This window comes from Penicillium daleae (assembly GCF_028827525.1).
Source record: "Penicillium daleae strain IBT 16125 chromosome Unknown utg000006l_segment0_segment0, whole genome shotgun sequence".
Lineage (NCBI taxonomy): Eukaryota > Fungi > Ascomycota > Eurotiomycetes > Eurotiales > Aspergillaceae > Penicillium > Penicillium daleae.
Window position 1 is genome coordinate 256,420 of NW_026623154.1, and position 20,681 is coordinate 277,100.

The window sequence follows — 20,681 nt, forward strand, 5'->3', positions numbered from 1 at the left end:
TTTCTGAGGACCAGGGAGGAGGTTGGAAACTCGCGTCACCACGTGACGGTATCCTATCCCGCAGAACGCTGGCTCAAAAGCATGGCACCTTGAATGCCATATCTGACCTTAAGTATAGCAATCTAAGAGCTAGAGCAAACATGGATCTTGACACTCAGCCGAAGGCGCAACCGATTCGCCTTATGGCTCTTGACTATGACAGGCTCTTCGACAAGTGCTTGAATCGATTCGGCAAGATTGAAAATTATTCCCCCCTGCTTGAAATATCTAAATCCATCGAGGAGTGTTATGGTCGCTTCGACGGCTGGGCAACTTTTATGGGAGTATTTGCCGGTCCTCAAGCATGCCTTGACTACCGAGTACGAGATCGGCCAGAACTGCAAGACATTTTTATCCGCTTTCTGGAGGTTTTGCGGAGAAACCTCTTCCTAGGTACGTATGTGTTAGACTTATGGTAAAGGCACATCTAACACAATCTAGTCAGCACAGGTAAGCTCCCGAGAGGTCTTCAAATGTCACTGGCAGTGACCGAAACAGTGGATAGTGAGGGTGACTCGCCAATGATCGACCCGCTTCCTCGGAACTTCTATAACGCTTTTACTACTATCGGGGAGTGCATAACCCGTCTGAATAAACTTGGCATCAGCATCAGATCTTCAACGAAGTCGATTCCCGTCGTGAGAGCTAGACAGTTTATCGCGAGAAATCCAGGTATTGTTCCACTGAGCGAGTTTGAAGAAAAGGCCTATTTGATGCTCTTCCTTCTCTACCCTAGTGCCCTTGAAAGCCTTCGCCAGCAGCTGGCCGACGCACTCACAGATAGATATGCAAGTCTCAAATATGAGTTCTATCGAAACAAACACATTAAATCACCTACGGACCCTATCGCAAAAGTTGTCGAATCAGGAGCAGGTTGTAATCGGCCCCAAAAGAGTGCATTACTGGAACCTGCAACGACAACCTCAAGGCCTAGTCATGACCGAACAAACCGAGGCTGGGGTAAGTAGAGAGATTAAGGTCGATTTCACAGCGTCTTCAATCAACTCGAAATATCTGCCTCCAAATGTTGAGCATTCCACTACTCAGTCAAAGGCAACCAAGACTTTAACAGTGCACGAAACCTCGCTTAGGGAGCCGACTCGTCCTAGATTCGGAGAGGAGTAGTACACACCATGCCAGTGGTGCTTTCAGATGATCGAAAAGTCGTTCGTGAGAACAGCAGAGGACGGATATACTAAATGGACAGCTGAAGAACGGCAAGTTACATTCCCGAAACCTGTTGCTTCTGTGAAATTTATCTTTTGCCCGATCCTAACAATCAGAAAGACGACACTACATGCAAGATCTTCTGCTTTATGTCTGCATTGCTGAGGGTTGTCGCGAGTCTAGGCCAACCTTCTCGTCGTCTAAAGAATGGTATGGGCACATGGTATCAACGCACTCCGAGTACTTGGCGCAAGATATCCACAGGGAACCAGTATGGAAATGCAGCGTTGAACATGAGAACGAATCCATCTACCAGTTCTCAACCAGTGAAGAGCCCTATGCACACAATTCTCTACACCACGACGAACTGCGCTTGACCACGACCCTACAAAATTGTCAACGTCTAGCATCAACGTGTCCTCTTTGCTTCTTTAAAGTCGAAGAAAATGATTCAAGGAGCTCAGAATCTAAGCTCATAGCACCCTCGTCACATCGTAAACATCGAGTCGGTTCACCGCAGCGGTCGCACAAACGCGTCAAACTCATGCCGGATCCTATAGATGATGAAAGGAAAGCCACAACGTGGGCAATGGGCGAGCACATTGCTGAGCATTTATACCACCTTATGCTTGTTTCCCTCCCCCTTATGGTCAGCATAGATTATCCGATTTCTACGGAGGGAGACGATGTTAGCATAACTGCCCCTACGGGCAGCGATCTTTCAGATGCCGATGGAAATTAGTATGGGCGAGACCTAGCTGACCTTCCGACTGAGTTGCAAGGTCGAATTGCCCGGTCTGAGGCATCAGCGGAGTGGAAGCAGATCCAACACTCTACGACTCTCCAGACAGCTTCTGAACAAGGCCACAAGGAGGAAATGCAAATCCTCTTAGATGAAGGAGCCGTTGTCAATGCCCGCAATGCCCTCACAGCCCAGACTCTAATGTGATCAGCTGGATCGCTGCTCTTCCCATTGAGCGGACTGCTGTAGAATCCGAGGCAGAAGGGCAAGCTCCGACGCACAAGGAGAAGAAAATTGATAAAGACGAACCTTTCGTAAGGCGAGCGGAGCATACCATGCAGCATTTGCATTCGCGCCTACGTCCTGCCCCCTCGCCACAATTCCACGGCAACTACCGCCCCAGCACCAGACTTCCACGATGCAGACGGGAGCTCGGATGTCGAAGAATTCCAAGAAGATACCTTCAATGCTTTTTTTGCCTCATCTCTTTCCCGATGATTTGCCTTCGTTCCATGGTGATCCCGGCCAGAACCTCCTCTACTCGTCTCCGCGCTATGGCGAGCTGGAGATTATGATTCCATCCTATCCAGGCTAAACTAGAAGGAAGTTAGAAGAGGTCGTGATCGGACTACAGAAGAAGGAGGGGGATAATCAGGATAAGGAGGCGAGACAGCTATTTGCGCACTTTCTATGGAATGCGGGAATGGTTGTGGCGGAAGGCGTTAAGAATGCGGATCGAAAGGCTACTGAGAACGACTCTGCCGCGCAGAAAGAGGCTCGTGAGATTTGGTCTGTATATGAGGAAACGGTATTAGAACTCGGTGCTGGTAATTTCTTCGAATTATTACGATATATATATATATGTATCGACGCCCACGAAATTTCGCGAAATCCCACGTGACCCCCCGGATATCTGAGATATCCTGACCGCACCCGGCCCTTTGACCCCCATCCCGCGCGAGATATCTGACCGCAGATCGCGCCTGCGAAATCTTGGCAGTAATCCTGAAGCCAGGGATGGCTTCGTACGTAAGGGCCCATGACAGTACCCTTACATTCCCGCTGCTCTTAATAATGATAATGATGATATGATGGAATAGAGGGCCTTAATGAATCAAGGGGGGATGGTAGGGGTAGGCGGTAGAAAGAGTGGTGTAGAAGGGGAGCTGGTTACTGTGTGAATTCCGCGTTCGCGTTCCTATCTTGTCATTACTCCTACTACCTATACGTATCTTATTATTAAGAGAGAGAATACTATTTCGAACCTGATAAAAAATGGCTCTATTATCACCTTCTACTCCTTATACCTCTCCTCCTTCTCTATTATTACAGACCCAGGAGCTAGCGCAGATTGAGCTCCAGGATCGGTTGAACCTCTATAGCATTAAGGCTCTACACTATATGCGAAGCTAGCGGCCTAAGAATACATCAAGGGCTTATGTTAATAAGCATAAGGAATGGCAGGTAAAGGAACACTCTACCCCTTCGTCTCTAGATCGTACGAGAAGCTAAGAGATACTATAGACCTTCTGCAAAAAGCAGGGCTTCCTAGACGGTGAATTAGTCACAGAGAAGAAGCTTGTCTACTTCCTCGATACTAAGGTCCTAAATCGGCCCCTCCGGTCCTGTTAATACAAGAAAGATCGCACTCGGCTAGATAGATTAAAGGTTGAACAAACTCTAGGGACTAATTCTATCACGTAATATATCAATGCTATCGTGGATCTCTGGAAGTTCTAAAAAAGTATTGGGACGAATAGCTTCCCTAACCCACGTGGATATGCTGTTTCGGCCTTAATGACTGGCCGACTATATAAGGAAAGCGAGCGAAAGCGCGAGCAGTATCTTGACCGAGCTGTAGGCACTCTACAGGACGGATATTCTAAGGATAAGATTAAGGACTTCGTACGATACTGTTGGCAAGGATGGAGGTTAAAAGGCCTTAAGCATCGAAAGCCTTAGGCCTAGGAGTACTATCTTCGTACCGCTGTGGATTTCCTTTTCAGTTATAATATGCTCCTTCGTGGAGAATCGCGCCGGTAGCTCTAGTTTCCTGATCTATTCACTATCTCCTTGCCTAACGAAGGCCCGACCCCCTGTTGGCTAATAATTATGATTATGAATAACGGAAAGACGAATTAGTTTAGTCGCCTGCAGTATATAGGAGTAATGCGCTATTAGGATCTACTCCTTTATATAATAAGCTAGGTAGCTTTTTATCTCTTTTATCGCTGGCAGATAGTAGGAGAGTCGCTACCGCAGTTTCGGAGCCGACTATAGTAGTACAATTTCTACTTCTTTAAGGGCTTAGATCGAGAGAAGCTAATCTCTTACGAGATCTAGCTAAAATGGGCTAATGAGGTCTATAATGCAATAAATCTCTCTACCGATAAGAAGATGTATGCTAGCCGTACCTAAGGGTTAAAATAAGCCGAGCTAGAAGGCGTAGAAGAGAACTAGATTCGCCGTGCTAGTTAATAGAATTAGGATGCATTAACTAACTGCTATCTAACGTATCTACCGCGTAAATTCCTTTGTTTAATGGCTGGTTTCTAGCCTGATGTAATTAGGAATTACTACCTTCCGCGAGCAAAAATTGAACCTCTAGATTCTCTCGTACGAGCTCTCTAGCTATAGATCGATTAGTGGCTTGCCTAGTTCTAGTCTAACGATCCTATAAATGAGCTACCTGGCGGAGCCGCTACTCAGGAATAGGAAGACCGAGATGATATAGCGGCGCAAGGCTTCTTGTAGCTACTAAATTAACTACGGATAATCCTCCTCTAGGACTCGGTTCTCCTACAGGCGCAATTCCCCGGGCATTTAATGTGGGAGGACCCGATTTTCGCACGAGAAGACTATACTATATTTGTAGAGTAAATACGGCAGTCCCTTCTCTGTACGAAGACTCCTTAGGAGATTCAGCTCCGGCAGACGCTTCTAATTATTGCCGATCGCCTTAGTGTGCTCTAGAAGGATATACATCAGGCGGTTGATCTTTATGGCTATTAGGCTTATGAATAACTTAGGAAGATTGCTCGTTAGCTTTATAATCTCCTTTCTAGCCACGTTACCTTCGCCGTACGAGCTATAGATGCCTCTATTACTGGAACGCGGACACTAGACTTACCCATACCTTCTTCTTAGCTAGCAGCATGTTTATCTGAGGTATTATCTCTATAGCCTCTTCTAGATAAGCAGCAGATTCTCCTGTAGGGGATCGATACTCCGACCTCTTTATTATCCCCCTCTTAATCTCTCTACTCGCTCTCTCGTACGATCCAAACTGTGCCGGAGGTCTGGAGAGAGTGGATATGTGGGTTAGGCGCAAATCTATCTGTCTAGTCATTAGAGAGATCGTATGGTGCGACCTGGCGGCCTTCCTCTCGCGAAAGGGTTATGTTTTGCCGCCGAAAGGCTATCATCGATGAGATCTACGCTAGATATGGTAAGGGCCTATCTCTGGATGTAGCTGTTGAGGAGCTAGAGCTTGTACGATGCAGAGGCAAGCTTTCGCTTTATTAGCTCTCTCAGCTTCTCTCAAAAGCTCGTTAGCCACTCTATAGTCAATTGATTTTTGATTTTCTGCCAGCAGAAGGAGGAGGGGGGTTAGAATGTAAAAAACAGACCCTTTACAAGGTCAATACAGGAATCTGACCCCCATTCCATGGTTGATGTATTGAGGGCTTGGCGGTTTCGCCATAATAACGCGCGAAATTACGCAGCAAATCTGACCCCCATATATCCTCTATATATAAGCTCGCTAATATCCGCTTTTTAGGCGCCGCTCTGCCCTCCCTTATCTACGCACTCGCCAATACCTCGCTAGTCGTCGCAACAGACCATCCTTCCTCACCAGCTCTTACTAGTACAATCGAGTTTAATTTAAAGCAGAACCTCTAACGTCAAACCTCACAATAGACCGCTATCTCTATTCAGCCCCTTAAGTAGGGAACTATTACCGACCCCTTCTCCCAATCCTATATGGGAACTTTTACCCGTATTATTACTACGGATTGCTACTAGATACCCTCGCAGCATAAAAATCTCACCCTCACGATGCAGTGGTTCCTTGCTCCAGGAGGTAGAGTTTGGTGTGTAGCTGGGTTCCACACAGGCCGGGCCATCGTGGCGGCCTTCTTTGAGACAGCACTCGAGGACGGGTTTGAGATAGAGCGAATCTTCGAGAGGGATCTAGTCTCGAGGGATGAGGAGGACGGGGAAATTCGGCGGGAGTGGGTTCCCTGGCGGGAGGGAGGGGAACCCTGAGAATAGGCAGCGGTGGTGTGTCGTTGCGGTTCTGAAGAGGAGAGAATAGGAGTAAGGGAATGAGAGGTATATGTTATTTGCGGTAGCTTTTACATAGCGCTGCCTTTACTATCTATATCGAGAATAATGGCAGACTGAACAACCAAATCCACGTATATATACTTATGTGGAGCGGAAAAATCTTGATTATTACCTTCGATACATTTCATTGTGCACTCTCGATTACAGTATCTGAAAAGAAGTACAGTATTGCGTGGATCTCCCCACGATGTTTCTGGCGTCTGGACAGCGAACGTACTACTCGGCTTAGGGCGACATTGAAGTCAGCCTTGCCGTTCATTTGGCCAATCCTGGGTTGCGATTTAATGGAGTCTGCAAGTGCCAAAAGAGCACTGTTTCAGCCTGACCAAGGTGATTCTCACCCGCTCTCACCCAGCTTATCACCCCGCCTATACGCACTCACCCTATCTCACCCCGGTCGCGCGACGCTAAAGCGGCGCTCACCAACTTCTCACCCGGGCGGCACCCACCCAACTAGCTGCCGCACATAAGCCCATTATAGTACGCGGTCAATTCTCAATGAGCCCTGAGCTCTAAAATGGCGTTGGATTTGATCTTAGGGGGGAGTGTGGGTGATATGGGTGAGAACTGGGTGAGAACTGGGTGAGAACGGGGTGAGAGCGGGTGAGAATAGTGTTGAGTATCACGGTGGCTGAACCTTATGGCAGGGATTAGGAACAGATATATATGAGGCATCTGGCCCCTGTAATAGATTACTCCTCAAGTCAATCAACAAGAGTCAATCAGACAATCACATATCACAACAGGTTATGAGCCCGAGGGGCGCAACCCTTGGGCGCGATTAGGCAGCAGAAATTCAAACCGACAGTCTTTTGACTGCCATCTACAGCTAAGCTTCCCCATTAAGTGAAAACTTCATCAATTCAAGGATCTGACCATATTGATTCAGTAACATGGTGAAAGGCTATCGAAATCAAGAGTTCAAACTCTCTGGATGAGATGAAGTGGATGGACTTTCCTCTGCTAGAGAATCACGGGCATCACACCATCATCACACTATCACACTATCACTATCGCAGATATCACATCGTCACGAGATATCACAGTGACGCCCCCTGTGATTCGTCAAGTGAAACAACACCAAGATGGAAGGGAATTGAACCCCTCATTTAGTGGGCCTCGACGCAAGCTTATTGCATAATCATAAGAGCAGATGAAACAATGTCGCCTTCTGCAGCGAGCTCAAGAACTGCTTCCTCGCGGTTACCGTCTCGATCTCAAAAAGGGTCATCTCAACCTCCAAGAAGCACTAAACGACAAAGCAGACACACGTGGACCGACGAGGAGCTGAACCTTCTTTCGCACCTTCGATACCTTCATCGCTGGGGCTTCAAACAAATCCAGAAGTCATATTTCCCCTCACTTTCACCAAGTGCACTCTTAGGAGCCTACTGGCGCCTATCCACTGAAGACCGCGTACGCCGAGCATCAAAGGTCGCTGCTCCAATTACCACCCCTCGCAATACTACAAGAGACTCTCGCAGTGCCCCCAACGCTCAATCTACGCGTCCTGGCCTTGAACAGGAACCAAGCTATCTTCATCATCCTATTTCTTGTCCATTCTCCCAGGCGGAAAGCAGCACTGAGACCTCGATCTTACCCTCGCCAAATTCTGCTACTGGAGACGAACCTGTAGCCCAAAGCAGCAATACACACCGCTACAACCTTCGGCCAAACAGACCTACAACCTTCCCACAAAGGAAACCGCGATATCTAGTTGACCGGCGCCGTTTCCCTCACTTCTCCAAGTCGTACAGGTACCACCTGAACCTGCACGGGCTGCCAGACGGAGACTACGTCCCGTTGTCTCACACACCTACGCCAGACTCATCGGACCGTAGCCCTTCCGTCGTCTCGAGCCCGCCTAGTGTCGCATCAAGCCTAGAGCTCTTTGGCTTGGAAACGCGTTCCCTCAACTCATCAGATCGTGGTTCCTCGGTTATTCCCAGTTTATCCGACGACATCTCCAGCGCAGAATTCTTCAGCTCAGAGGAGCGTCCGTCTACACCATGACTAACATCGCGAAATTTGAGCAGTTTGGATTAAATGCATTCTACAATAGCATTCCAATACTCGATAATGCCAGTGACTGGTTTAAGTGGAATCAGAAGGTCAATGAGTTCATTCGGATATCCGCCGTTGCCGACGATGGAACAACTCCACCAATAGAGGAAGAAGAAGCACGGCTATGGACTCATCGCCAAAAGTTCTACTCTGCGATGATCACGGCAAAGCTGACCCACAATGCAGCACAAAGGATCAACGCTTTTGAGATCTCTCGAGTCCACGCACTCCTAAAGGCAGTTAAAGACAACTTCAAACCAGAAGGCACTGGCACATACGTGAACCTCCAGCGACGGTACATGTCCCTCACAAGAGAGAAATGTGGAAGCGCCCAAGCCCTCGGAGCCGAGATCAGGAAGATCCATGCCGAGAAACTTCTCCTTGACCCTGACTGCGTGACCTCCGAGATTGAGCGAACATTCTTTTTCGTGCACGCATTAGGTCCTGAGTATGAAAGTTTCCGTGATCATATATTTCGGCAAATGGACCTTGTTAACGAAAGAGATGCCAATGGTAACATCACAAAAGCGGCGCCCACGTTCGACTATATCGAGAACAAGGCAATTGAGGAAGAACATAGGAAGGGGCAATTGAGCAAACAACCAACAGAGGCGCAAGCACTTCCTGCTCTCGCTATAATCCGAGGGCCAGGTGATAAGAAAGTCATACCGTCATCCGACGGAACGACATGTCGAATCGAGATCGATAACGTCCCATATTGCTCCCTCTGTCGGAAACCTTATCATGTGGACTCTGAGTGCTTTAGCAAGAACCCCAGACCGAGGGATCAGAAGAAAGACGGAAAGAGCCACAAGTCAAAGCCAGGCAATTCACATACAGGCGCACGCAAGCCGTTGAAGCGGCGGCCCTCCCCGGATGACGAAGATGATGATGTCGGTGGTCCAAGGGATCCAAAGAAGCCCACCTTCATGGCGACAAAGGTCTCCGGAGAAGATGTTAATAAAGCATTTGGAAAGGACGTTGAAGGCAACTTCGCTTTATTCGACCACATCCCCACATTGATGGCTACAAAAACCCTATCGATCCGTGACGCATGGATCGTCGATAGTGGATGTGCTCAGCACGTCTGCAATAACGCCTCGAGATTTGTAAAGATGGACAAGTACCATGGACCACCACTGAGAAGCGTCGATACCTCCACAACTCCCTCGGGAGTGGGGGCAGTCAATGTTCTGTGCAATGTGCGAGGCAGAAGGAAATGGCATGTGCTTGACAATGTCCTCTACGTCCCATCTGCACATGCAAACCTCATATCGGTGCTCCAGCTTCTCAAACGAGGAGCAAAAGTCGAATTCTCAAGTCAAAGTGCTAGTATTCGCAACAAGTCAAACGGAAGAACCTATACACTGCCAGCCAATATCATGGAGTCTATGCACTTGATCTATGGACGAATCTCACTTTTCCCTCTTACCATGTCAGTCCACAAATAGCTCTTTGGCATAACCGGCTGGCTCATCTGAGCGATGCGAACCTACAACGGCTTAAGAAGCAGGCCCACGGCATCCGGGATATGGAGCCCCGTCAGCCATGCAACCCATGCCTCCAGGGACGAATGATTGAAAAGCCCCACAACCGGTCAGGACGGAGCAGAAGAAGGGAATATGCCATGGAACTCCTCCATATTGACGTTGCAGGACCATTTGACGAGGGTCTTGATGGCAGTCGCTATTGGCTCACCATCGTCGACGACTTCACGGCGTGGATTGAGGTTATCCCTATACCACGACGACAAGAATTTGTTGTGGAATCACTTCGGTTCTTTCTTTATCATAACGAACGCCCTGAACGAAAATGTAGACGAATACGCCTCGACCGAATCCCTGAGCAAGTGGGAGAAGACATGAAGTTCATACTGTTCTCACGGGCAATCCATGCCGAGGTCACAGGCGTTGATCAGCACCAGCAGAATGGGGTTGCCGAGAGAGCCCATAAGACAATTTATGATCGGGTTGCGCCTACACTAGCACATGCGAGACTACCACCAAAATTCTGGCCAGAAATTGCTCGAACCGCAGCCTTCCTCTCCAACCGGTCGCCGTCATCAAAGATCAACATGACTCCGTATCAAGCTTGGTACGGCGACAAGCCGGACCTATCACGACTCAGAGTGATCGGATCCAAAGGGGAATACTTGATCCCACCCAAGCAGAGGAAGAAGCTCACAGAGCCAAGAACCAGGCCATGCATTCTACTAGGCTATGAGGGAAATACCAACTACCGTATCCTGCTGGAAGACGGAAGAATCGTTGGGACCCCAAATGCTGAATTTCACGAAGTCCTTACAGCTCCTTCCACACAGACTACAGAAGATGTGGGAGCCAGACGAGACGGCTCACCTGAGGCAACGGCTGCTGCCGCAGGGGGGAGTGAGACGGTGGGACTATTAAATCAACCGTCGGTAGGCATACGGCAAGCATCCGTGCCCGCCTCTGGGCGCCAATTGTCGATGGCACCGCCAGAGCGAGCCCTACCTAAGTCGAGGAACAATATCTCGCACATACTGCCTCGATCGAGTAACGATAACTCACGAGTGCTAACCCAGTCGAGTGACGAGGACTCGCAGACACCAGCGTCGTCTCAATCGAGTGACGATGACTCGCAGCCACCTGTTGCTGTACAGGGAGACAGGACCTTGTCGCCCACACGGAGCGATGATACCTTTGGACCATTTGCAGATGATTTACAAAACATCATCCAAAGGAATGACTCACCACCCGGCGGCGACCAGCAACAAGACGACGCTCAACCAGGTCTAGTTTCAGGAGAATGGCAACGATATCCAGAACTCCAACTTGACCGCCCAGTTCATGAAGTGCGACAAGAAGCACTAGAACACCACACTGAACTCAAAATTCGCGCTCCGCAGGTCACACTAGACACTTTTAGTGATAGCGAAGAAGAGCTTGCGTTAATGAGTATACCTGACGGGAATGTCATCCCAACGTTCTTAACGTTGGCTGCAGAGGAAACCGAACCCTTTGAACCAAAGACTCTTCAACAAGCAAAGAACGACGCAAGCTGGCTCGAATGGGAAAGAGCAATGCTTGACGAAGTGAACTCACTCAACCAAAACAAAACGTGGGAGCTTGTTGATCCTCCCAAAGATCGCCGGATTCTCAGCGGAAAATGGGTCTACAAACTCAAGCGAGGACCGCATGGCGAAGTCATCCGTCACAAAAGTCGATGGGTAGTGAGAGGCTTTACACAAGAAGAGGGTATTGACTATGACGAAACTTTTGCCTCAGTTGTCAAGCCAATGAGCTATAAAGCTCTATTCGCAATCGCAGCGGCCCTGGATTTAGAGATCGAGCAAATGGATGTCAAAACGGCGTTTCTTTACGGCTACATAGACCACGAGATCTACGTCGAACAGCCGCACCACATGACCGACGGTACATCAAGGGTCTGCAAACTTCGAAAGGCACTCTATGGCCTAAAGCAGGCTCCTCGGATCTGGTATCAGACACTTACAAATTTCCTACGGAATCTTGGCTTCGAGCCAATCAGCGCTGATCTTGGGATCTTCGTCCGGAGCAACATGTACATCGCCGTGTACGTCGATGACCTCCTGATCGTGGGACCAAGCATTGCGGAAATAAAGAAGATCAAGCGAAGCCTCAGAAACCGTTTTCAAATGACAGATCTCGGACCATGCAGCTACTATCTCGGGATGTCCGCCCAGCGAGACCGTCAAAACAGGATACTGTACCTAAGTCAAGAAGCGTATATTGACAAGGTCGCTCGTCAGTTCGGAATCAGCAACAGCGCTCCCGTCAGCACACCGATAGAAACCTCGCCACTTCCAGAGAATAATCCAGATTACAGATGCCCTCCAGATCAAAGGACCACCTACCAACGCCTTGTCGGATCTCTGATGTATATTAGGCTTGGAACCAGGGGGGACGTCGCGTATGCCGTCTCTGTGGCGAGCAGGTATCTGGCAAATCCTGGACCACAACACATGAAACTCGCTCGACGCATCCTGCGATATCTCAACGGCACGAAAAGCCTCAGGCTCACGTACAAGGGTCATCACCAGATGCTGAAAGGCTTTACAGACGCAGACTGGGGTGGATGCCGCGACACCAGACGGTCAACAGCTGGATATCTCTTCAACCTCGGGAGTGGAGCAATTAGTTGGCAATCGAAGCGTCAAAGTGTCGTTGCCCTCTCGACCGTGAAGCTGAATTTCTTGGCCAGACACAAGCAACCAAAGAAGCAATCTGGTTGAGAAGACTCCTCAATGAGTTGAACATGAGCCAAGGAAAAGCCGCAACGATTATCTGTGGTGACAACCAAGGAGCCATCGCCCTGTCCTCGAACCCGCAATACCATTCCCACACGAAGCACATGGAAATCCAACGCAAGTGGCAAGGAGAGGTCCAAGACCTTGGAACAGTGGAGCTGAAATACATTCCAACTACTGAGCAAATTGCCGATGGGTTCACGAAGCCTCTTGCGCGAGGACGATTTGAATGGTTTCGGAGAGGGCTTGGCATTGAGTGACACCTCCCGATTGACGGATCTCGGCCAGAAACTAAGTCGCATGGGTACCCTTTCCTTCTTTTCCTTTAAAGGGTTTTTTGGAGGTTTTAACGGGGCCCTTCACAAACGTGATGGATGGTCGCTGGCACTCTTGACGGTGGTTGCCATCGAGTGGGAGTGTTGAGTATCACGGTGGCTGAACCTTATGGCAGGGATTAGGAACAGATATATATGAGGCATCTGGCCCCTGTAATAGATTACTCCTCAAGTCAATCAACAAGAGTCAATCAGACAATCACATATCACAACAAATAGGGCGAGGAATCTCACCCAGCTCACCCAGGTCACCCAGGTCACCCACCCACCTTCCCTTTTTCACTTGACTCAGGGCCATAAATATGAGCCCCTAGGGCGCATGTACGATCTCTTGTTTCTTTTCTTTTAAAGCTCAGCCATTCGAAGAAGATGCTCCTGAAAGACGTCCAAAAGAAACTTGAAGAGAGAATTGCACGTGCCAGCCAAGGGGATACAGTGACACAACACCTCGGAACCCACAGTCACACCGCCCGTATCACGGCTTTACCGCCTACCGAATTGCAAACAACGGCATGGTATAAAGTTTCTCGATCACTGCTTCAAAAACTATTCGAACATAAAGGGAGTAGCCTAAAGCAAGGAAGCAAGCTTATAGCATGATTAGTACTCCAGAATAGCTACATGGCTAATCATGGACGGATATTTCGACCGGGAGAATGCGATGTAATTAGGGGCTGTAGGGCTGGTGTTTAACTACGCGTCACGCAAGTACGCTTCCTTCGCCCAGCAGATAATGTTCAGTAATGAACAATGTCTTTAGAAGAATTAATGGTATTATATCAATGTTCAGCTCTCCGGTTTCCCATCTCAGCAAAGCTTCAAAATTGGACACTGTATTAGGATGATTAGGTCCGATGATGTTTCTCTGCTTGGCTAAGCAATCTCTTAGCAAATTAATGGCATCCGTAGCTTTGCCGGAAGACTTCCAAATAAAACCAAGATTGGCCATGGTCGTCAGCGTGTTGGGGGGTGTCCTCGCCAAGTTTGGTCTTGCAAATCTCCATAACTTGCACAAAGACCTTCTCAGCTTGCTTCAATCGGCCCTGCTTCCAATACGTCGACGCCAGGTTGGCCATGCTCGTTAGCGTGGAGGGATGATCCTCGCCAAGTTTGGTCTTGCTAATCTCCATCGCCTGCAGAATGTTGGCGCTGTAGTCCTGCCGCCCGGGAATCTTTGTTCGGTCGGCAAGGTCGCGGAGACTTTTCTCGCAGCGGGCCGCGTTGCTCGCATGGATCTAGAAGACCCATATCTCGGGCGATTGTCGTCGAACCCGGTGGCAGGATTCGATTACAAGTTGCGTTTTCCTGCTTGCATAGTCAGCATTGAACGGACCACCCTTGGGGCGTGCTGCCGTTACCCAACGCCGCCGAGACCGACCAGAACTACTCTAGACCCCGTGATCGAGGCTTTCTCGTGAATTTGTACAATGAGTCCATCGCGACTGACAAAGTCTGGGTCGTGCGAAACGGCACAGTCGACAGGGTATCTGGGCGAGATTCCGGTCGCTCTGCGACGGGAACAGCTATTAGTCAATTGGCTTCCACATGTTCCAACAGCGCCCTGACACCTACCCGGGGGAAGATGAATCTGCCCGTTATTAACCCCAACCTGAATCCCACTAGTCACGCCAGGAAATGTTACCGACATCATTATAAAAGCAGCACATGGAGTGTTATGTCCGTTCTGAGGAATGGTAATAGGAACGGGCCACGTAACCAAGTGAGGGGCATCTCAGCCCCGTCATCAGGTGACTTGACGGCGCTATGCGCTGCACTGCAGAGGAGACCAAATTAATCAGTCTCTGGGGAGGCTGAATAACGATTATCCCGCCTATCGAGCACTAGGAAACAACCCCAACATTTCCCCTGCCAGCTGCCAACCACGATCCAAGCCTTCCCGTGTATGTCGGCGATTCAAAGGTTCCTCGTTCCGCGATGTCTATCCCTGAGGACTACACTGTGGGTTGGATTTGCGCCATAACCACAGAATACGTCGCTTCCCAAGCGCTTCTCGATGAAAAACATGATGGTCCCGCTTATTTGCCGCATTACAACAAAAATGACTACACCTTAGGCAGAATTGGGAGGCATAACGTGGTCATCTCTGTTCTGCCCATGGGAGAGTATGGCACCTCCTCGGCAGCACGCGTGGCGGAAGATATGATGCATAGTTTCCCCAATATCCGCCTCGGCCTGATGGTTGGCATTGGGAGCGGCGCGCCTAGCTCAAAACATGATATCCGTCTTGGAGATATTGTGGTCAGCATTCCTGGCAATGGCCAGGGCGGTGTTCTCCAGTATGACTTTGGCAAGTCGATACAGGGCCAAAGCTTTCAGCCCACTGGGTTTCTCGATCAACCACCTACTGTCCTTCGTGCAGCAGTCTACGGACTCAAGGCGCAATATGAGATCGAAGGCCATCAGCTTGACGATGCGGTCAGCAAGATCCTTGAGACGAAACCACGGTTGCGGAGAAAATATGGGCGCCCAGATCCAGAGAGTGATCGGCTATACCAAAGTCAGATTGTCCACCCTCAAGATGGTGGATCGGCTTGCGATTCGAATTGCGGGGATGGCCCATCTTGCCTAGTTTCGCGACGCCCACGCACTGAAGACGATGATAATCCAGCTATTCATTACGGCCTTGTCGCATCAGCCAATCAGCTCATGAAAGATGCCTTGATTCGAGACAAATTGGCGACGCAAAAGGACGTTCTATGCTTTGAAATGGAAGCGGCCGGGCTTATGAACCACTTTCCTTGCCTTGTAATCCGTGGCATCTGTGACTACGCCGATTCGCACAAGAACAAAAACTGGCAGGGATATGCGGCAATGGCCGCAGCAGCGTATGCTAAAGATCTTCTATATCGAATCGGCCCCCAGCAGGTGGAGCAGGAGGCGAAGATCATCAATATTCTGCAGGAAGGGGATCGCCATACACATGTCACATTTGATGGCCACAACTATGGCTTCCAAGTTGGTTTGAACAATAGTCCAATCAGTTTCGGTACCCTACAACATGGCTCTGCAGCACAAGAATATCCAAGTCCTTACTCGCGAAAGTCAACCCAATCTAGCCAAACAGCCACAGGCATCTTGCGCCGACGGAACAATCCAGATACACTCATTGAAAATTCCGAACCCTTCGAATTCCCCCTCTCACGGAGAAATCCAGACACATTCGAGGTCGAGGGTTTCATCTCGACAGCAAACACACGGGCCCAGGGCAGAGGTGCAGAATACCAGTTGACTGATCAGTTGTTGCTTCAAACAGGGGAGGCCGCAGCTGACAATGGGAGTTCTTGGATGCGAGCTCTGTTGTCTATTGGATATAGCCCTCTGGAGGTTGTTGAGCTTGTGTCAGAAAAAAAAAGATTCTCCATGGATATTTTTCACACCTTCGAATATTCCAAGCTCAGTGATACAAACTGGCCAGCACCTTCCTCGGTGCTCTCATCATTGTTGTCTGTATGACCAGCCGGGGCCAATACGTGCATCAGATGTTCTTGCAGCCCCGATAGATTCAAGAACAGCTTACAACGAAGATCTGGTCGAAAGAATCGAAGAGCTTTGTGGCTTAGCTGGGATTACCCCTTCGACTCGAGCAATAAAAGACTGGGTTGGATCGTCTGAGTTTAGCGAAGGGAACACTGTTGCAAGTTGCTATCTCTTCAAGGCCCAAATATCGTCGGTACTATGCCAAGTCTGCTCTGCTGTCAGCTTATTACAGAAAAACGGTCTATGCTGCGACTCTTTTACAGTACTCAAGCTCTGTCCCCTCGACAAATCGACTCAGACGCCCTGCATTGAGGTAGTCCCTGTCGACTTTCAACTCATTGAAACTCTAAAGCAAGCAGCACTCAATATTGGAGACGGTGAACATGACGATATGATTTTTGCTGCATCTAAGGCAATTTTGCAGCCCGTATTGCCACAGATAGCTGAGTTAGCAACCTATAAAGATGTCGGAAGCTGCTTCGCGTTTTGTGCATTGGCAGCTCAATTCCTCTGCCTTGGCCTTCTATCGTACGCTCAAGCACATGTTGGACCTCTTCAACCGTTCTTCCTTGACACGCCCTTACGGAAGATCACCTTGCTAGGGCTTGTGGGAGAGACAATATTCCCATGCCTGGTGGCAAAGCTCGTTAACCTCTCATGTCTTGGAAACATGACTCGGGGACAATTTTTGACGTTCTATGCTAGTCCAGGCCTATTGAAGGATTCACTGTTGGATTGCCCAGGGTATCCGCAATCGACCCCAAGTTACGATGTACTCGGTCGCGCTGGGGATATACTTGATACTTGGGGACCAGGAAACTTAGTCTACCTCGAGGACACAGCAGGGCCTCCCGTCGCCATCAAAATAGGAGATGGTTTTATTTTTGCGAATAGTACAAGTGGGAAGTTCCACTGGGCTGGAGAATTGGAAGCGTCTGCACAAATGAGAGCCATTGATCTTTCACAGTCACTTCTGATTGGCGCCTCGGTTATACCAAATGCAGAGTGCCGGCTTTCTGAAGCAGACTGTCGGATGGCATCTGTAGGTGTGTTGGAATATCTTGGAGCAAGCCGGTCTTCGTGGAAACGATCACAGCGGCAGGTAGCCTTCCAGGGTGGCCAGTACATCGTGGGTCAAGCGACAGAGACTTGGAATAAACAAAAGGGCATTCCGGTCAAAGACGTGGCCCTGTCAAATTTGCAACATGGCCTTATTCAATACCTTGACGAGTATTGGGGTCTCCAAGTGAGTTATTGTACTGGGGTAGCTCGGAGAGTTCCCCTGCGAAAACTCGTCGCAGACTTAATATCACAATTTACCATTGACCCCGGCCTTCAATTCGATCTTGAACATAGATTGAGGGATGAACCCATGGAACTGGGTGCATTTCACAATTGGCTCGGGGGGTTAGAGACTCAACCACGAACCCAAATCTTAAACACAGTCCAGAAAATTCTCCTTTCTCTTCGCCATACTGGACTGGACGCCACGGAAAAGTATTTCTGCATTGCCTGGCCCTGGGATGGTGACACGTCATATTCACTGATAGCTAAGAGGCAGGAAATCATGAACTGTGATATCCTAGTATTTTGGTTTATTCTGCTTTTGATGGTCGAGACACGCCTAAATTGTGGATCAGAACAAAATTAGCGAGAGATAAAGTTAGCTAATGATCCCAATCATCACGTGAGTGTTGCGAGAGTACTCAGACTTTAGTGGCATAAGGAGTGATTGAACTTCAGTGTAAGATGTATGTCTCCGATTGCACCTCCTTAAGCAGCCAAAGTCTTAGATCCAAAAATCGTTCACAAAACTTACACTCCAAGGGCAATTCAACCAATTAAAGAGAGCTATAGCCCTTGATGAAATGGGAAGAGGCCCCACATCAAGAGTGTTTAAAGTCCAGCCAATCAGACCAATATTGGCTCAGGGCCACACTGACTATGGACCAAATGTCCAAACATGAATTCTATTTGGCTGGTCTGCTTCTGACTCACCTATGCATGGTCGGAGATACTTAGTTACAATCCTTTCGGCTTACACGTTGCTTCCAAATTCCTCTTCAGGGACAGAGCTCCTGGGTCAGAATGCTTGCAGACTCACATGATTGTGCGACATTTGCATACATCACAATGGAATGCCTTGAGACGGTAGATATCAGGTGCAGGTGCATTGCACCTCGAACGGCTTATCAAAATAGCATTCATTTGCTTGAAACCGCCGTTACGTGTCCCACACGGGTCTCCCAACCCTGGAGTCTGAAGGATGGGGAAGTTTACTTCTTCTCTAAGCTAGACAGTATGTTTTGGGTGAAGGTGCAGAGAGAACAGGCAGCCCAAACAGCAAGCCTCGTTGAGTTGGCAGCTATGATGTCAATTCCTCACGATATGAGGCGGAGGCTCCATATGAGCGAAAAGAAGAAGCAACGAGCACGCCTACGCGAGCGCTCCACATCTTTGGTTCAAGGTGAAATAGTTTCTGTTTTTTCGATGCGGAAAAGTCCATAGCGCACATCAGTATAGCTGCTCGTGCCGACTAGCTCGTACCTTCTTTCACATCTGATACAAAGCTCATAGAAGTCTGTTGTGATCAATACAAACATGTGATCTTCGCCTGAATGAAAGGAGTTCTAGTATTACCGAATTGCCGCTCGTTATTGCGAATGGTGGTGACAGAACGCGGGCCGCATCCAGCGGCATCAGTGGTCTAGGAAACGGTAAGCGATCTGCTCAAGACCATATCACGAATCAATTCTCGAGTTGAAGGGGGCGGATTTGAGGCTCTTCAATTTCGTAGGTGTTTTTTTGGTGGTGTGAAGCTGGAGCTCGGGTGGGAGAAGATAAGGACAGGTGGTGAGAGAAGCCAAATCGACTGAAATACTACCTGATAGAGCCAGGACACCCGCCTTATCGAAAGAAAAAATAATCCTCTTTCATCAAATTTGTAATCATATCGTATTACAGTATAAGGATTTTACTATGGATTGCACTTTCAATTTTCAGTAGGCGGTAAGGCGTAGTTTAGGCGGTCAGTGAAGTGGGGCCAGGGTGTTCTGACATGGTCATCTTTATATTAGTAGTTAGGCGCCCAATAGGAATGCAGTGTGCTTCCCAACTCTTACACCAAATCTTTTTGCGTAGTCACTGTACACTATGGCACCCTGACATACTATTAAATACAGACGTATGCAGCCGTCTTTAAAATTTCAATTGTCCTCCAAAGCTTACGAGATACCTAGTCGTTCTGTGAACTAAATACAACAGCAAAACAGCTCAATCATACACGTCAGCAAAGCTCCAAAAGAGAAAAACACCCCCAGCCATGCTGCTGTGAATGTGCGCTCCCCTAAACTTGCAAAAATACCAAAATTGTGCAGTTCTGCTTTGATCGCGCCCGTCATAAGGCCGTAAATCACTGTGGTACTTATAGTTGCAGCAGTTACGAAAATAGTGGCCATCTACATGATCGTTAAATCCACACCAATTCTGCCGGGGGCATCAACGTACCAGATTGGAGATGACAAGGAATATCTTTCCCGATGAGATTGTCAAAATAGTGATCCCGAAAATAACGGATGCAAACGAGAATATGAGTCCCAGAATATTGGCTGAGGTTGACCATCGAGAAATATACTGGTATCCTCCCAAAGCCTTCCTTTGAATGCCAGGGATCAGGTTAGAGACTCCAGGGGAAGCCTCCTGGAATAGACTTGTAATGTTAAAGAAAAATGAGGTGCTGGGATCTGAACAGTACGTAGCCTTATCATCATGACCTTCACAGTATCCCAACAGACCTACAGAGTAGTATCCAGGGAGATTAGATTTGAGATTATTGGTTATCTCTTGTACAGAGTCGTTGACCTCATTTGCTGCCGTCTGAGCAACTGCAGAAGCCTGTGCGACGCCAGTCTCTGCAGAGCTCACAATGTTGCTCCCTGTGTTCGTAATGTCCGATGTAACTGCGGCTGAGTTTAAACTGCCTGCTGATATATCTCGGCGAAGATGAGTGGAGTCAACGACGGGGAAAGAAGTCAAGTTGACCTATCAATGCTTAGTCTTGTTCTCAATTACGGCTCTCTCATAGCACATATGAACCTTCATGAAATATAAATCACTAGGAGAAGAAGTAGATGTGCACCCAGAGAACACAATCGCCAAACAAATCAAAGCGCCAGTAGATAAGGCCAAAGGAAGGCATTTCAAGATTTGTCCCAACATA

The 20,681-nt window shown here is 48.5% G+C and overlaps 5 protein-coding genes across 5 annotated transcripts; 4 read left to right on the forward strand and 1 right to left on the reverse strand.

The window, feature by feature from the left end:
- Positions 1 to 140: 140 nt before the first annotated feature.
- Positions 141 to 1,007, forward strand: N7458_005923 (uncharacterized protein; the record flags this gene model as incomplete). The annotated part of the gene is made up of 2 exons (XM_056909305.1): positions 141 to 432; positions 490 to 1,007. The coding sequence occupies 2 exons, from the start codon at positions 141 to 143 to the stop codon at positions 1,005 to 1,007; spliced, it is 810 nt and encodes a 269-aa protein (XP_056765009.1).
- A 1,644-nt stretch (positions 1,008 to 2,651) lies between these two features.
- N7458_005924 (uncharacterized protein) lies at positions 2,652 to 5,851 on the forward strand (the record flags this gene model as incomplete). Its single annotated transcript, XM_056909306.1, has 2 exons — positions 2,652 to 2,775; positions 5,730 to 5,851. 2 exons carry the CDS (start codon positions 2,652 to 2,654, stop codon positions 5,849 to 5,851), a joined length of 246 nt encoding a protein of 81 aa, XP_056765010.1.
- Positions 5,852 to 6,007: 156 nt separating this feature from the next.
- Positions 6,008 to 6,217, forward strand: N7458_005925 (uncharacterized protein; the record flags this gene model as incomplete). Its single annotated transcript, XM_056909307.1, has 1 exon — positions 6,008 to 6,217. The coding sequence occupies one exon, from the start codon at positions 6,008 to 6,010 to the stop codon at positions 6,215 to 6,217; it is 210 nt and encodes a 69-aa protein (XP_056765011.1).
- A 1,242-nt stretch (positions 6,218 to 7,459) lies between these two features.
- Positions 7,460 to 12,614, forward strand: N7458_005926 (Ty1/Copia family ribonuclease HI; the record flags this gene model as incomplete). The annotated part of the gene is made up of 3 exons (XM_056909308.1): positions 7,460 to 8,298; positions 8,361 to 9,797; positions 9,845 to 12,614. The coding sequence occupies 3 exons, from the start codon at positions 7,460 to 7,462 to the stop codon at positions 12,612 to 12,614; spliced, it is 5,046 nt and encodes a 1,681-aa protein (XP_056765012.1).
- A 1,243-nt stretch (positions 12,615 to 13,857) lies between these two features.
- On the reverse strand, positions 13,858 to 14,631 carry N7458_005927 (tetratricopeptide repeat protein; the record flags this gene model as incomplete). Its single annotated transcript, XM_056909309.1, has 5 exons — positions 13,858 to 14,199; positions 14,257 to 14,269; positions 14,323 to 14,472; positions 14,537 to 14,552; positions 14,607 to 14,631. 5 exons carry the CDS (start codon positions 14,629 to 14,631, stop codon positions 13,858 to 13,860), a joined length of 546 nt encoding a protein of 181 aa, XP_056765013.1.
- Between the last annotated feature and the right edge of the window lie 6,050 nt (positions 14,632 to 20,681).